The 17,995-nt window shown below is 29.1% G+C and overlaps 1 protein-coding gene across 1 annotated transcript; it reads right to left on the bottom strand.

Annotated features, from left to right (window-relative positions):
- Nucleotides 1-16,900: 16,900 nt before the first annotated feature.
- Nucleotides 16,901-17,485, bottom strand: LOC136089816 (protein GVQW3-like). The gene has a single exon (XM_065815905.1). The coding sequence runs from the start codon at nt 17,483-17,485 to the stop codon at nt 16,901-16,903; it is 585 nt and encodes a 194-aa protein (XP_065671977.1).
- Nucleotides 17,486-17,995: the final 510 nt, after the last annotated feature.

Below are 17,995 nucleotides of genomic sequence, written 5' to 3'. Positions count from 1 at the left end.
TATGAATTCGTTGGCGAAAGAAAATAATGAAAAATATCATTTAGAAAACGAAACTTTGAGTGACGACGAAATATCATCATTGAAATTTTTGTTGAATGAGAATGATAGTGACTTTTTATTTAAAATACGAACAAATTTAAATTTTAAACTTATTTTTTTGATCTTTTTTATCAAGTATACTTATATGTACTTTTATTTAAAATAAAAAATGCTTTGTTTTTTTCAGTAAAATAATAAAAAAATGTTATCTTTGCAACAACAAAAAGCACTTCAATGGCTTGATGAAGGAAAAAAATTTTTTATTACTGGTGGTGCTGGTTGTGGAAAAAGTTATATTGTCAAAGAAATTGCTCAAAGTGTACAAATTTATAAAACAATACATATTACTGCGAGTACAGGAAAAGCAGCTTATTTGATCAATGGTGTCACAATACATGCTTTTGCTGGTATAGAAACTGGTGTTAAAAGTGTAGATTATTATAAACGTCATATGCATCCAGACATAAAAAACGTGGTTGGAAACTGATGTTTTAATTATTGATGAAATTTCAATGATTAACGCTCCAACATTTGATTTATTACATTTAATAGCTTGTGAAATTAGACAAGGTTACGATGAATTATTTGGTGGTGTACAAGTTATTGCTTGTGGTGATTTTTTTCAATTGCCACCTGTCACAGGAGAATTTGTTTTTAAATCAAAAATATGGCAACACTACATGACGGAAGTGTTGGTTTTAACTCAATGCTTTAGACAAAAAGAAGATGCACAATTTTTTGGTGCTTTAAATGAAATACGTTTTGGTCAAGTTTCAGACCAAACTATTGATTATTTTATGATGCATTGTTTTGAAAAAGATGAAAATTTAAACTCTAAATATACGAGATTATTTTTTATAAATATTGAAGTCGATTATTATAACCATGAAAAAATGCAGACTATAAAACAAGAAGGGTATTGGTTTTATGCTGAAGATGTTATTAAAAATCAGAATATTCCTTGGACGTTTTAAATTCATGCAGCTGTTTATCTTAAAATAGGTGCTATTGTTATGCTTGTAAGAAATATTAATGTGGAAGAAGGTTTGTGCAATAGTACTATTGGTACCGTCATTTTAATAGAAAATAATGCAGTTTTGGTGATTATGAATAAAAAAGAAGTCAAAATAGAATGTGTCAAAGAAGAAATTTTAGATTGCTCTCATGCTGTCGTAGGCTCAAGATTTGGTTTACCTTTAAAATTAGCTTTTTCTTTTACTGTTCATAAAGCTCAAGGAAGTACAATGAATAAAGCCGTTGTTCAATTTAATTCAAAGGCTTTTAATAATAGTCTTTATTATGTTTCTTTATCACGAGTTTGTAATATTAATGATATATTTATAATTATTAATAATAAATTAGAATTGCAAAAAATATTTAAAAGTATTACTGTTGATTCTGATGTTTTGGAATTTTATAAAAAATACAAGTAAATTTTCTTTTTAGCTAAAAAAAATGAAATTTGAATATCAAACTGAGGAAACTATATTTATTAATAACAGTATATCACTGCACTTTTTTTTTTATCAAAGACGATTATAAAGATGAAGATATTGTGGAAGAATCACAACTTTATTCAGAAACTCAGAGTCCTGATGAAATCGTTTATCACGTTGAACAAAAAACAATGGAAGGATTTGAAACACAAATGAAAAACAGTATTCATTTCGCAGACTTGTTTCAAAATTTCTTAATGGGTTATAATATTGTTAGTTTGTGTTGCAAATCTATTGAAAATGGTTATTGTAAAATAATGAAACGTTGTTACAATTCACCTGTTTATTTTATTAAACCTTTAGAAGGACCGACTAATTTACGTTTTATTCAAGATGCCAATGTGCGAGCTGTTTTTAATATTTTAGAAAATGATAGTGGATGGAGGTTGATACGAGTATGTAATATTAAAATTAAAACTCTATCCAATTTAACAGAAAGATCCATGACGAAATTACGAGATTTTGAATTGTCTGGTTTTAAAAGAAAAATGTTCATGACAGATGAAGAAATTGAAAAAAAGAAAAAACGCAACAAAACCTATTACGAAAAAAATAAAAAAATATTAAAACAACGAAGTAAAAGCAAAGATGTACAAATTCGCAAAATAACACCGCACATATCACGAAAAAAAACTACAAAAGAGGAGAGAAATTGACGAATGAATTGGTGAATGGTATAGACCTCATCCTATAACACAATGGCAAAATTCACTAAAAAGTTTATCTTATAGTAAACTCTCTTATACACAAAAAAGAAAAATGTTTTTAGATTATAGTATTTTGTTTGAACCAGGATTATGTTTTTATTCTGCTTTTCTCATCTCTTTGTTGATTCGTCAATGGAATGTGTGCACCATTAAAGAATGGAATAAAAAAGTGTTGGAAAAAAATGCCACCGATTTATATTCTGAAGAAAATATTTTACAACTTCTTTTTGAAGATCAAGAAGAGCAAAATATTCTAGCTTGGAAAAATGTTTAACAACATTTAAAAGAAAAATCTAAAAATATGTCATTTCAAACTTTGATTGATTTGTGTCATTGTTTTGCTTACGAAAATACTTTTGATCGTATTAACATTAAAATTTTTAACAAAAAAGTTAACAAAAGTAACACCAAAATTTGTTTATTGCATTCTAAATTAAAATCACAATATAAAAGTACTCTTACAGAATTATTAAAAGTGGTTTACGAAAGTGCAAACATTACCAAAGACGATCAAGATTCTCAAAGAGTTTTTATTAATGATGAAGAAAGAAATAAAGTCAATCAACCGAAAAAAACAAACAACACTATAAAAATTTGTATTTTTCAAAAAAACAATTCTCTTCACGCTATAAGCATGTTGAATGAAAAATTTTCTACTATGCATTTTTCTTCTAACAAGTCAAGTGTTTTGTTTCAATGTTCAGAATGTGGACAAAAATTTGCTACAGAGAAACACAAATGTAAAGGTTATTATAAGCCGGACAAATTTACACACGGCTATTGCATTAGTCACTATCGACCACAAAATTCGTTCATGTGTACAAGTAGAAACTTATTTCCTTTTTTAATGACATTTGATTGTGAAACGAGTATAACAAAATCTGAAGAAAATGCTACTTCCAAAGTCAAACCTTTATCTGAGTTAAATTATCATTGTCATTCCATCGTGATTCAATGCATTCATGAGACATTGGCAAGAGAATGTTTTGGTTTGGATGAACAAGGACACGTGATTACTCAATGGATTTTTTATTACGAAAATACGATTGAAAGTTTAGAAAGAAATCCTTTAACCTGTCTACCTGCTTATTTTTAACCAGGAGTTTCTTTACTTCACAAGACACACAGACGTATCTTGTGGGAAAAGTTAAAATACGACTCGTGAAAATAGTGAAAAATTAAAAATGGAATTACGAGTTTACGATTTAATAGCTTTAGCAGATACTTTGTTTCGATTTGCTTATGAAATATGTTTACCGCGTTTTGAAAATTTAAATATATCAACTGAAGAAAGAGATTTAATATGGCAAGAAGAAAATCCTTTATGTTCTATTTGCAGATATCCCGCAGATAAAATTAGTCAATCTGATGTTTATAAAAATAAATTTTCTCACATGACTCCTCAAGAAAGAGAAAGATTGAATCATAACGAATTTCGTATTTACAACGACAAACGAATTCAAGTTGTTAACATTGTGTTTCAAAGAGTAGCACGTTTAGAATTGTTCATGTTACCTTGTCACGTTCAAAATTATTTAATTGACAACGATGCTGAAAAAATAAAACAAGATTTATTTCGAGTATGAAGTTTGTTTTACATTTGTTGTAGATGGTGGGAAAAATTTCAATACCTACCTGCCACTAACGGTTTGTTGAGTGATTATGTGAGAATAACCAGTGGCGAACTTGTAGATTATATGAAACAATTGTCTTCCCTTATCATGACCGAACATCAATTTGAAAACTATTTTGATCAAGAAGATATAGAGTTGTTAGAAGATCCCTACTTTTTAATCAAAATCTTTCGCAAATGTATCAACGAAAGTGGTGGTCAATATACAGATAACCTTCATTTTTTGTTTCTTATGAAAAAATTCAAGCAACCCGTCTACGAATTATGGTATCATGCCATGTTGGTTGCTTTTAATAATCAATTTCAAACAAAATTTAGTTTATCCGATTTTATTCAAGATGAAAAAAATCGAGAAAAAGTTTTGAATAAGTGCAATTTTTTTCTCAACGCTTTTGAAGATTATCTCGTGATTGATCACGATCATTTTTTAGGAAAATTGTATGGATTAGGTCACGATTATTGCAACAAAAATTTAGGTAGATATAGTCAACATTTGTCTTGTCCTATTTTTGCTCACAATGCTTCTTTTGATAATCGCATTATGGTTGTTGAAGGTTTAAAAAAATTTTTGGATATTTCGTTATACGGTCATTTGGCCGAATCTGAAACGACACCTTTTAACGCTTTTAGAAAATATAGCAACATGGAAGATGTTTTTGTTATATCTAAAAATGTGAGCAATGACATATTATTTGCATCGGTAAACGTATTAAAATTGTGGATAGCTTGAAAATTTTAAACTTTTCCTTTGAACAAGCCAGTAGTATGTTATCACGAAAAGCTCAAAATCAAATTGTTAACACCATGTTGCATTATTTACGACCTTTTCATCCTGAACTGAATCGTTTAACCGACAATCAAGAGTTTAAAAACTGTTTTATTAAAAAAACATTATTTCCTTACTCGCAAATAACAGACGAACTATTAAACATTGAATATAAAACATTTCCACCTATTGAAATATTTGCTCAAAACGATTTAATGAATTTAATTTATAAAAGACATAGAAAAAAACGGATGCGTGGAAAGTTTTTAGGACCTCTTTTAGGAATGGTATCTAAAGTCGTTTTACCCTCCTTTACTAGCGCTCTTCTACCTACCATTGGTAAAGCTGTTTTGGGTGGAGCTATCTCTGGTGGAATTTCTTACGGAATTAATAGAAATGGAAAATAATATTTATAATATATAATATATAAAAAAAAATTTTACAATTTGTTTTTTATTATTTTATTACAAATATAAAATCCCAACATTGTTCCAAGTAATATAAAAACTCCCAATAACGCTCCAAATAAATATCCTCCCACTACAACAACAATAAACAAGCTCAAAACTGTTAATATTGTCACTATTTTTGCTTTATTAATACACTTCAAAATTTCGAATATGATTCCCATGCGAGTCGTGTGTACCACCATTATCTGTCGGAGGATCAGGTTTATAAGGTTGAACTACTGCTACTGTCGTTGGAGTGAAAATGAAATTGTTGTAACGGTTTGTTTTTCGATTCCATTCGTTATGAACCTACTTCTTTTTTTTCACTCTTTATATACTTCTTTTCACGCTTTATTAATTAAAAATTTACATCTGCGCATGCGCGTGACGTCGTTTTTTTTTTTACTCTGGACCTTTTTTTTTTTCGGCTTCTTTCGGTTTATCGGTTCATCGGTTTTGACTGGTTTTTCGTTTTTTTTGAGCTTTTTTTTGACCTCGGACGGATGGCGTCTTGGTCGCAAAGAATTTCAACTTACTATATCATCAGTCGTTGACGGCCACCATCTCTATTTACAGATTTTCGAAGCCAATTTTGAATATTTTTATCGTTAGATGCATCTTTTGCATTATTCGATGAAGGGCTTTGGCGAACGGCATCTGAGTGAAAACCAAAATTAACAAAATATAAATTTGGGTAACATGTAATGTAAAGTAACATATAGCAAGTCATAGTTCTGTTCATAACAATTAATTGCAAAAAGCCAATGGTTTTACAAAAATGATATAAATTTTGACCGATGAAAACAGCTGTTTTCATCGGTCAAAATTTATCTGACTGAACCTAGATTCAGTCATGACAATTTAAATTAGAAAAGTACATACCTTCAACCGATTTTAAACGCAACTTTCGAAAACCATGCTTCCCGCAAACACCTTTCCGATTGACAAGACAAGCAAGCTTTGTTGTAAAAAGACGTTTCATAATTCGTCTTGTCACGTCAACCTCATCACTACCGCCTACATAAGCAGTTTAACTTAAAATTTATTAACCGAATTCAAACCTTATTAAATTGTCATAACATTTTTGAGCGTCAACATTGATTCTTAAACAAAATAGAAAAAAAAAAGAAAATCTAGGGTGTGTCAACGTATTAACCATAGAGTAATTTTATAATTTTGTTTATAAATAGAGTATTTTAAACTATACATAAACTCAAACTTTTAAATCATACCAAATTGATGTAAGTACCACAATCGTTACACAACTCATCTAGCTGCATTAACTTGATCAACAGTCTCCAAGGGCAATTGTAAATTATTTGGAAGTGGTAGTGCTACATTACCACTTTCCATATTTTGTTTAGCAAATTGGTGCGTTTGATTGCTTATAAGAATATCATTTTGAGCTTTTATTTGCTCCAACGTTACAAAAATTTGTGAAAGAGCTAAAGAACATAAACTTGAATTTAACACACAAAAAGTACAAAAAGTAACTTAATCATAAAGATGTACCTTTTAAATACGGTTTTTTTTTTGATGAAGCATTGTTGACATTTTCACACTGTGTTGGTAAATTTTGGTTTCAAATCACTGAGTTTTCCAAATAAAACAAGATATAAAGTAAAAATATTTAGAATTTCTATATATATAATATAAAAATCTACATAACTCAACATTATAAAAAATTAGTTAAAACTAAACATCTATACCTAATGCCATTATATTATTAACTTCAATTTAAGGCATTTGGTAACTAAATGATATGAAAACAGAATAACATCAGACAAAAGGGTATTCAAAGAATAATGCCAAAAAACTTATTACTACCCCAACCTAAATCCTCATTCAACTTTAGCAACACTACTAGGTATGCTAGGCAATTAGCGATATCAGTCGATTAATGAATTTGAAAAAAATATATTATATAAAAAATAATATTAGGACCTGATTTCGAAGTACTCGAGCTACATTGCTGCATAGGGGAGATGTCAGCATAAGATATCAATGGAGCCACATCTAAAAGACATATACTTTTTTTGTGTGTAATAAGAATGCAGGTGGAGGAACATATAATTTATGCATTGATATTTTATATATATAATATTTATTTAAATTACTTATTACAAATAAAATACTGTTTGAAACAATTTTACCTTCGATAACTCAAGAATATGATGCCTGAGGTAAAGGTATAGTACCTGGCATTGGAAGTTCTGTTAATTTCTTTTTTTTAATTTTTATCTTGTTATTCTTGCTATACTCATTATCCTCATTGGAACTGCTGCTTTCAAATTCAAAATTGTTTATTGTTCTTTTCCTATAATAATAATTAATTATCCTTTATATATTCATGTTGTTTTGCTTTTAAATATACTAATGACATAAATGCATAATATATTTATAACAAATGACACAAATGATATCTTATTATTAGGTTTTTTGCACTAAAATTTATAATACCAGGAAAACATACTTTTACATAAACCAAGACATGTGTTCACTATGACAAATTAATACCTATTTTTAGTTGAAAGATTCTCTGAATCTGATATTCCAGAACTTGTAAGATCAGATATATGCTCACCTTTTTTGCATTTTTCACAAGCTAATAAATAATCGTCTAAAAACAATTAAAATACAACTTATTATTATCACTGGCAAATTTGTTTGATTATTTTTATATGAAATTATAACAAGAATCTAGATATGAAAAAGCATAAGCTATTTCTATAAATTTGTATATTTTATACAATGTTATAAACTAGTAACCTGTATGATATTTTATTATAACATTGTATAACAGCCAAGATTGCTCAGGATTTATTCTTTTCTTTACAGCATCCCTTGGATTACGACATGTTAATGTAGACGGCCACTTACAATAAACAATGCCTTTTTCTGAGGTAATCCAAGTTGTAGGCACCACTTCAACTTCGGCTGTGTCAGGAAAAAACACAACAAACCATAAAGACATCTTTTAACTGTGTATATTTAGTTCTTTATATAAACATAATATAAAACTATGATATAAAATATACTGCAGCCTTTTTATATGTATACATATAAAAAGGCTGCAGTATATTTTTATATTATAATTTTACAAAAAAGAATAGGGTAATATTTAAAGTACCATTGTACGCAAGTGTACACACAAGTGTACATTAGCTAGCAAGTGTTTTATCTCCGCCTAATTTACTTCATCTATCCCTATTGTTCATTAAATATTTTTATATATTTTAACTGACATTAATTTTCATAATTATACATTAATCTTGAATATAATTGAATACAAATATAAAAAAAAGTTTATATATTGGTAAATATAAAAACATACTTGTATCCTAATATAATACTTAAACATATGTTTTTTTTAAAAATACATTCAAAAAAGTCTATATAAAATATATTTAAAAAAAAGTAAACAAAATTGAATGTAAGAACAAGAATATAATTACAACCACTTGTTAAGAATTTTTTTACACTGAAAAGCGGAGCAACGCTGAGAGTGTTTGATATCTTAGTAGCTTTGTAAATTCCAATATTGCTAGAAGGAAGTGGATATTCAAAAAAGGTAGATAAGTCACAAAAAATATTGAAGACAATAAAAAACTCTTTATCTACTTGTATAAAATTCATAACTTTTTCATAACTATTGTTAGTATTAATATAACTATCGCACGACTTAGAGATAGAGAGCTTAAATGAGCTAGTATGAAACACCATATATAATTTAATTTCAATAAAATTGTATTTTTCAGGAATAGGACCATTGGAGTGTAGTCTTTTACAAATAGGAAAATCATTACAAATTGGCTGTGTATAACTATTATTTTTTTCTGTGAGTCTGTTGATAACTTGCTGTAGAGAAAGACGAGATGAACGTACCAATTTCTTTAACTTGTGTAAACTATTTTCAAAAAGAAAACAACTAATTGTGTCCAACGGGCCATACTTTTCAACATCTGAGGCTAAATTAATTAGGGAATGCACATTGTACACAAGAAACTGGCGTCCATACAACAACTGAGAATGTTTAACAAAGTATTTTAGCAAGCTATCAGCATATGCACAATATTCCCTGCACAAAGTTGGGTGACATAGACAAAATATGGCAACTGAAAGTAACATGAAATAATTATAGACAGCAGGATCAAGAAACTGTTTTAATACAACAGGTCCAGTATAAATAAGAAATTGTCTAAACTCTGTAGCTTTGCATCGCCTAATTTCATCTAAGGAACGAGGCTTTCTCTGAAATTCATTAGGTATACAAATTCGCAAACTAATTAATGCACTTGAAAGTTTTTGAACAGTTGCAACAGGCAAACGACATTTTAAATTACCTGAAAGCCAGGACAAAACCAACTTTCGAACAACACCAAGGCAAATCAGATGCATGTAGTCAAGAGGAAATTGACTAACTAAACCTAGATTAAGTTTTTGCAATGGTGATGGAACATCTTTTGTGCGATGATCTTCATCTTCATCATTAAATGCAGCATCAGTCCTTAATGGAGCATTACTTTCTGGCACTATTAATTTATGAAATTCATAAACACTCCGTTGGTTACATCTTTCACATAAACGTTATCCACTATGCGTTTTAATACATTTAACAAAGGCTCGTGCAGGAGCATCACATAGAACACAATGAATGATGACCTTTACATGTTTTTCATTTACGTTAAATCCAATGTTTTGAATTTGTAAAAACTCATTCACAAAATCATTCATGTATTCATCAATATTTTGAGGTTTATGAAGCCCTGCATAAAGTCAAATGATAAATGGTAATTTACATTTTGATTCACATATTATCCTTGATATTGGCCAGTATTGAAAGTTTGAACTTTTGTATATAGATAGTCCATCGATGTGAACTTTTATTTGGAGAAGCGTATGTTGTTCAGTAAGTTTAATATTTCCAGTGTTAATCTGATAAAAAATTGATTTTTTCAAGCCAAAATGATAATATTGGCCCCACTAGAACACGAAACAATGTTACTAACTGGTTTAGTGCGTAGTAAAGTTCTAGGATCTTTTGGCAAATTGGGATGAAGAGGATGCAAAATATTTAAAAGATGTTTTAAAGCTAAACTAATAATATTGTTATCTAGTGCCCATTGACCAAGATCTGATGATAGACAATCTTCCCTTGCAAAAAAAAAATCTTTGCTTTCATTATCAGAACTTGAAAGAGAATTTAAGTCTGATTGCGATGAAAAATCGTCAGTATCAACAAAGTTGTATTCGGTGTTTGTAAACTTTGTAATCCAGTAATGTTGGAAGAATTAGTAGGCAGACATATATCATTATTATCCAGATTATTATCACAGGTATTGATTTGACAACATGCAACAGCTGTATATTTTGTTAAATTTCGTTCACTCAAAATATCATTACCTTGCGAATTATCGAATATATTTGTAAGGCGTGTAGCAACTTTTTCAAGAATTCTTCTATTTGTAGAATAAGACATACCACTATTAGCCATTTAGTTTCTGTAAATAAAATAAAATATTGTTGGGATATACCATTTATCATGCTTTCGGTTTATAAATTCTGTTTTACTGTTAGCGTTTGCTATCGGCCCGATATATTCAATTTTACTGTTGGCAGTAAAACAAATACTCTGCCGTCAGACTGGCATATTCCGGACCAATAGTAAATGCCATCACTAAATCGACACGATTTGCCGCCAGTAAATCATACACTTGGCCGATGCAGTATGTTGCATAAAGATATTTCCGACGGTAAAGCATATATTGGGCTTTTGCCGTATGCCAGCAATAATTCGATATATGACTGCCGGCAGTAAAACGCACGTTGGGCTAATACCGTAAGTTTACAAATGTTACATGGGTTAGCAACAACGCTATATATCATAACAAGACTTTTATTTGATCTAGAGTTACTAGCTCTTGGTAAATCAATACCACACCGACCTTTTCTATACTTATTCGTTACTATAATATTTTTTAGTAAGTGGCAGAAAACTATATACATATAGAAAAGCTACACTTATTATTCATTTTTTAAAGCTATGAAAAAATGTTTTAAATTAACTTTAAAAAGCTTAAACGTTTCGTCGCCGTTGCACGAATCGCTATATATCAACAGATTGGATATTAGTACCTGTGTAAATAATATTTAGAATGTCCGCTTAAAATGTGTTTAATAGTTTCCATCAGTTTAAAAGATTACGAAAAAAATTAGAAGACTTAACTATGTAAAATAACTGACTTACTAATACCCGTATACTGGTCATGATAAGTCTATTTCACTTCGAGCATTTTAATAATTTTGCCTAATTTCAATAAATAATAAAAAAGATTTATAGACATGTTTGATTAAGTAAAGCATTGAAAAATTAAATTTTTGTAACTTTAAAAACAGGTTAAAAAATTAAAAAATACAAATAAAAGTGTATATTATAATTATATCATTTGTTATACTGATAATAGAAGATTCAATGATATTTTATAAACTTATAAAAGTTAAATAATTAATACAAAATACTTACAGCGTGCACATCTGTAATACCTGGGGCATTATCAGTTAAAAGCGTCCGAGTTGACACTTCCAATATTATACGGAGTATATTATACTATTTTAATTTTTATCTAAGTTGTGTCGTTGTTGCCCACTCGGTTTAGATTGTTTAACGAATGTAGAATGTTTAACGAGTGCGCAACAATGACAGAATTAAAATAACCATTAAAAAAATATTATAATCCGTATAATATTGTAAGAGTCAACTGATCTGAACGAGGACATTGTAGATGTGCACACGATAAGTTTTTTGTACTTTGATAATATGGTTTAACGAGTTTTCTAAACTTCTTTAAAGAAACAAGCGAAAAAGTCTCTCTTAAATTCTTAACCCCTCAACGCTAAAAAAAAGGTCACATGATGATCATTTCAGTGATGGCATCATCATGATGGATCAAGATGTCAAAAAAAGCAGTAGAATGATCATGGGATCGCGATAATCATAATCATTATGACAATCCCCATCCTCTCTCCCCCTCCCCACCCAAACAAAAAATACCCCGATTATAAGTAAACATATTACAAAATATTGTTTAAAAGTGTATAAAGTGTAGATGTGAATAAATAGGTTTTTGGTTAATAACTTCAAAAAGAAAATATAATGTAAAAAATCAAAACAAATTCAAAAAAAAATTGGCGAAAAACAAATGGTGGAGAGAGAGATGGAGTTGCAGTTCGCGATGCAGAGTATGAAGATTTTCATGTCAACAGGGGTAATGTAGAAAGAAAGTCTGCTTTTTTTTTGTAAAAGAAAAACTAAGAAAAGATATATACGAACTTGACAAAAAATTAAAAGCGGACGAGCTGGAAAGTGTGTGTATAAATGGGTATTGACAAAAAAATTTAGACGGGTAGGTTTTAATTGCTTATTTATTTTTAAGAAAATTAAAAAGTATGGCTTAAATGATTCTAAGTACAGTCGTTATTTATTTTTAAAATATGGCTCAAAAGCATTAGAACAGCGCATGCAATTAGGTAAACAACCCAAGTTAGTTTTGAATAATTTTAATTGTAAAACGGTGCATTATGAAAAAAAGCAACAAAGCAAAAGTATACACGAAATATGCAAAATATAAAAAAAAGGCATTGTTGGGCAGCCTGTTGTTAAGTGGGTATTAGTGAAGACATACATAAAAAACAGGTATTAGGTAAAGAGTTTCATTTAGTTATAATAAAGCGTTCGTATAAATAACTTAATATTTGCATAATAGGTGATATCTATATATAGCATTCGTATAAAACACGTTCCATTCGTCAAAATATGATAATTGTTTTTTGGATTCCAATTTAAAGTCCATCTTATAGAATCTAAGAATTTAATTGATATATTGCAGCTTTCAACTTTCATTTTTAAATGATAAACAAGCCATTCTTCTATTTCATTCGGTGTTGTTCTGATATTATTTTTTCTCTCCACATGCGAAAAGAGTCGCGTAATTCAGTACAATAGTTGTATTCGTCATCGAACGAAGCCATTTTGTGATTTCTGGTCCATTCAGTAGACATTTTTTATATATTTTCTAATAAAAAGTATATAATATCGATTGTATAGTTATCTATTTAAATCAGTTTTAATAAAAAATGATTACTTTATTCTAAAAAAATAAATATATTTTATTAGTGATAAAAATGACTAAACATATAAAAGAGAAGATCGCGATCAAAAACAAAATGACCGCGGGGATTAGCTTTGCTTATAACTGTTGACGATGCAAAAGTGATTTGGAAATTTTGCAATTCAAAATGTTGATGTTCTGGGTTCTTTGACAAATTCGTTGTATAATCGCATATGTAAAAAGAGACTATTATTGTAAAAGTTCAAATTCCGACAAAAGCGTAATCAAAAAAAGAACGCAAAGAAATGTCAATTGAAGAGAGAGATGTGTTAAATTTGTAACATTTATAGAAAAAATATAAATATTTATTTGTGGAAAAAAATATATTTGAAAAAAAAAAAGAAAATTCGCATATTGAGTTTAAAATGTCATATGTACTGTAGTCTTCCTCCATGTTATTATTATTAGTTTGTGGTTTTTGTATGCTAGCATCTGTAAAAGGGTCATTGGTTTTTAAAGTCGAGTTTTGTGATGTAGTTAGTTCAAGTTCATTTTGTTCCAAGTTAAAGACGATTTCAAAGTCAATTATTTGTGTCTCTTGTTTTTCTGTAAATACAATGTAGTCATTGATTTTATTAAAGTCTATTTGTTTACAGTCAAAGGCGATTTTAAAGTTATTATTGTTTGTTTGTTCGCTGTTATTTTTGCTCAAGTCTTTCGTTTGTTCAATTTGTTCGTTGTTATTTATCAAGTTTATCGTATGTTCGCGTCTATCGTTGGTACGTTTTATTAATTTTAAACCGTTTTCAATTTTTTTAAAATTTGCATTTGCTCTTGCGATTTTCATGTTAGAGTGCAGTTGTTTTTTTTATTTGAATGTCTGCACGTTGACAAATCTTTAATAACGATTCTGTATACTTGTGCTTTTTTCTAATAAAGTTATATTTTTTAACATGATTTTCTTTCAACATGATTTGACTTCTAAATAAACACAAGTTAGTAAAAATGAACTAAATATATATTTTGAAAAAAATTCACGTTTTGGCTCTAAATCCTTCGAGTTGGCTGTTCGTATTTAGCACCATTTTTATACTTAATTGATTTAAATTTTTAGCACATATTAATTGAAATTTAAGAGCTTTTTTTGTGTTGTTGTAAGCTTCCATAGCGATGAAAGATTTTTTTCTTTTTATTCTTTATGTTATTGCGCGATTTCTAAAGTTGCATATATCGCGTGAGAGAATATTGACTTAATCCAATGTTATATTTAAAAGTGATGTTATATTTAAAGTGATGTGATTTAAATGTCTTATGTTACATAAAAGTTTCTATTGAAAAGAGCACAAAATGTTGAAAAAAAGGGTCTAAATTCTTGATTTTTTTAATTAAAAAAAAAGTGCAAAGTAATACTTTATTGAAAATACAAAAAAATATTTTCCCATAAATTTTTTGTGTATAAAAAGACCTTTTCCCATATATTTTTTGTGTATAAAAAGACCTTTTGCGATTGAAGAAAGTTATTTTGAAAAATTGAGTTAGTAGAAACCGCTTCTCTTCAAAATGCAATACCAAATCAATCCAACATAGCACTTGTTCATGAGAAGTACAACCAACGGAATATTGCTGTAACAATATGCAAACACATTTTTTTCACCAAAGCTATAAACACCAGACGGGTTAAGAATCAAATCGGCTGAAAAATCAACTCTATCTAATACGATTTCGATCCTCTGAATAACATTAACAAGATATTTGTATCTCACTATAACAATAATCTCACCTCTGATCAGAAAAGCGCTCTCTGAAGGTAATATTGATTTTTCTATCTCTTATATTTTCCAAATGTGCAACGCTTAGCGCAAAGTTATCGAATTCTAATCTCAGTTTTTTGTTCTTCATATCACCTTTATTTTGCAAAAATGTTGTCCATATATTCTATCTTTTAGTGCTTGTTCTTTCTTAAATATTCCAAAGCTCTTTCAAAAAATGGTTTGCTTGTTGTCAATAAGCAAAAATCATTCCAAAAAACTTCAAGGTTCATAGTAACATTCATCAAATTGAAAACACAAATCACCAGGATGAGTAATAAAATAGTTTTTAATTATGCCTACCATATTTTTTTATAAACCTAAAAATGAAAATAAAGTTAATAATATCATTATTACCACCTCATATCATCTGAAATATCATTTATTTCCAATGATAATTAACATATAAGGACATTTAACGGACAACACATTTTTAAAAAACATTTTTAAAATGAAATCCATTTTAGTAGTACAATTAAAAAAATATTTAATAAAATGCAATCAAGTTAATAGCACAATTGAAAAAAATAATATTAGTTCTTGGATTAATAGAATATTTTATTAAGATGAAAACTGAGAAAAATAGTGAAAAATTGAGAAGAAAAAAAATAGATTAAAAATAGAAAGAAAAAAAAATTACAAATAGATAAAAAAACATAATTTAAACATTAAATTAAAAAAGAAAAATTTAAATATCAAATAAATAAACTATTAAATAATGTATATTTGCCCAAAAATAATAAGAATTTATTTTTTGACCTAAAATAAGAAAAAAGAAGATATGCAAATAAAACTGAAATTAAAAATGTTTTTTTCAATTTCATTACTATTTGCAAATTTCGATTTTCACAGTAATGCCCTCGATCATGATTATTGACATTGAATAATATTTTTTCATCTAGCCGAATTTTTCTCAATCTAATCCCTATGGACTTTTTAAAAAAATTTTAAATAAAAAATTTTTTTTTCAATAAAAAACTTACGCAGAGAATAATCCCAATGGCTAGGTCCATATATATGCATTTCCTCCACATTCTCTGCACATTCAAAAATGTTGACCTTTACTTCACAACCTCTACATATTCAAAAAAAATAACAATTTAATAACCATCTAATAATCTAATCAACTTTAAAAAATCAATAAATTAAACCATTTTTTTTTTAAAGAAAAGTTAACTAAGATTAAAGTCAAAAAACTTAAAACATACATTTACAAATGTCATACGGCAGTACACGCTCAAAGGAATTCTTTTTCCATTTTTTTCAACTTAATGTCCACCCTCATCTTGAAATATTTTTTTCATTGCCTACATTTTTTTTAAAAATACAAATTTACTTTTTTTTTAAAAAATTTATTAGAAAAACAAAAAACACTATACTACTGTGATCAAAAAGTAAGGTAAATTTTTTTATAAAATGAAAAATCTTTATTTATTCTTTCAAATCTGTATCGTCCCCCTCAAAATAATCCCCCCGGCCCCAATGCACTTTTGCCAACGTTTTTTCCAGTCTTCGAAGCATGCCGAAAAGTCCTCGGTAGGGATAGCCTTCAATGCGCGTGCCGATTCACATTGGATCTCTTCAATGGACTCAAAACGATTTCCCTGGAGTGGTCTCTTGAGCTTTGGGAACAGCCAGAAGTCGGGCGAATACGGTGGTTGTGGAGCAACATGGGTAGAGTTTTTGGCGAAAAACTCACGAAGAACCAGTGCTGTGTGCGAAGGCGCATTATCGTGGTGCAAAATCCAAGAGTTATTGGCCCATAATTCCGGTCTCTTTTTGCGAATAGCTTCACGCAAACGTCGCATAACGCTTAAATAATATTCCTTGTTGACAGTTCGGCCAGTTGGAAGGAATTCGTAGTGCACGACACCACAATAATCAAAGAAAACAGTCAACATGACCTTGATTTTGAGCGACTTTGACGTGGTTGCTTCGGTCTCGGCTCGCCTTTTTCACGGTATTCACTCGATTGGTTGGTTGTTTCAGGGTCGTATGCGTAGACCCAAGTCTCATCGCCAGTAATAATTTGTTTGTAGACGTCTTGATAGTCAGAAAGCATTGCTTCACACGTCTTAACGCGACGCTCTTTTTCAAAGAAATTGAGAAATTTCGGCACCAAACGTGATTTGAGTCTTCTGAGGCCCAAATGATCCTTCAAAATCGCTTGCACCGACCCAAATGATATTCTAACCATGTCAACAAGGTCTCGAATGGTTAACCGACGATTTGCAAGCACCAATTCTTTGATTTTGTTGACGTGGCGATCATCAATCGAAGTCGATGGTCGTCCGGAGCGTTCCAAGTCATCAACACGTTCTCGGCCTTCTATGAAGTCTTTGTACCACTTGTAAACATTTTTTTGAGACATAGTCTCTTTACCGAAGGCCTTTTGCAACATTTGATACGTTTCAGCAGCAGAAATATCATTCCGCAAACAAAATTTAATAGCACATCTTTGCTCAACTAAGTTAGACATCGTGAAAATCGCCGAATGCACTTTTGGTACTTCAGAAACAAGCGTAAACAAAAAAAAATAATTATGAGTTTGACATGTAATTTGGCGCAAATGTTAATGACATTCCTACCAACTTAAAAATAAAAAAGATTGGACGATTCGAATAAGGCGGGAAGTTTAAATTAAAAATTCACCTTACTTTTTGATCATAGTAGTAAATGCATTTTTATCGATTTAAAAATGTTTCCTTTTTAAAAAATATAAACTTTTTTTTTATTTAAAATTTTTTTTTATTTTTTCTTTGTCTTTTTTAGAATCGTTTGCTTCGTTAGACTCAACAATCAGTTTTTTCTTCCTATTTCTTGACTCATCGCTTTCTTCGTCATACTAAACAAACATTTTTTTTTTCATGTTTCTCGGCTAATCGTTTTCTACATTTTGCTTCATACAGCATTTGCGTTTTTTATTTCATTATTTATTACAACATTTTCCATTTCAGTACTATTTGCAGTTTCATAATCAAAATGAAAA

Source organism: Hydra vulgaris, chromosome 13 (genome assembly GCF_038396675.1).
Source record: "Hydra vulgaris chromosome 13, alternate assembly HydraT2T_AEP".
Taxonomy (NCBI): Eukaryota; Metazoa; Cnidaria; class Hydrozoa; order Anthoathecata; family Hydridae; genus Hydra; species Hydra vulgaris.
The sequence above is the reverse complement of the archived record's forward strand: the minus strand, read 5'-3'. Positions and strand labels throughout refer to the sequence as shown.

Bases quoted from the DNA above. Each gene is read 5' to 3' on its own strand.
- LOC136089816 (XM_065815905.1), bottom strand. From the start codon at position 17,485: ATGTCTAACTTAGTTGAGCAAAGATGTGCTATTAAATTTTGTTTGCGG.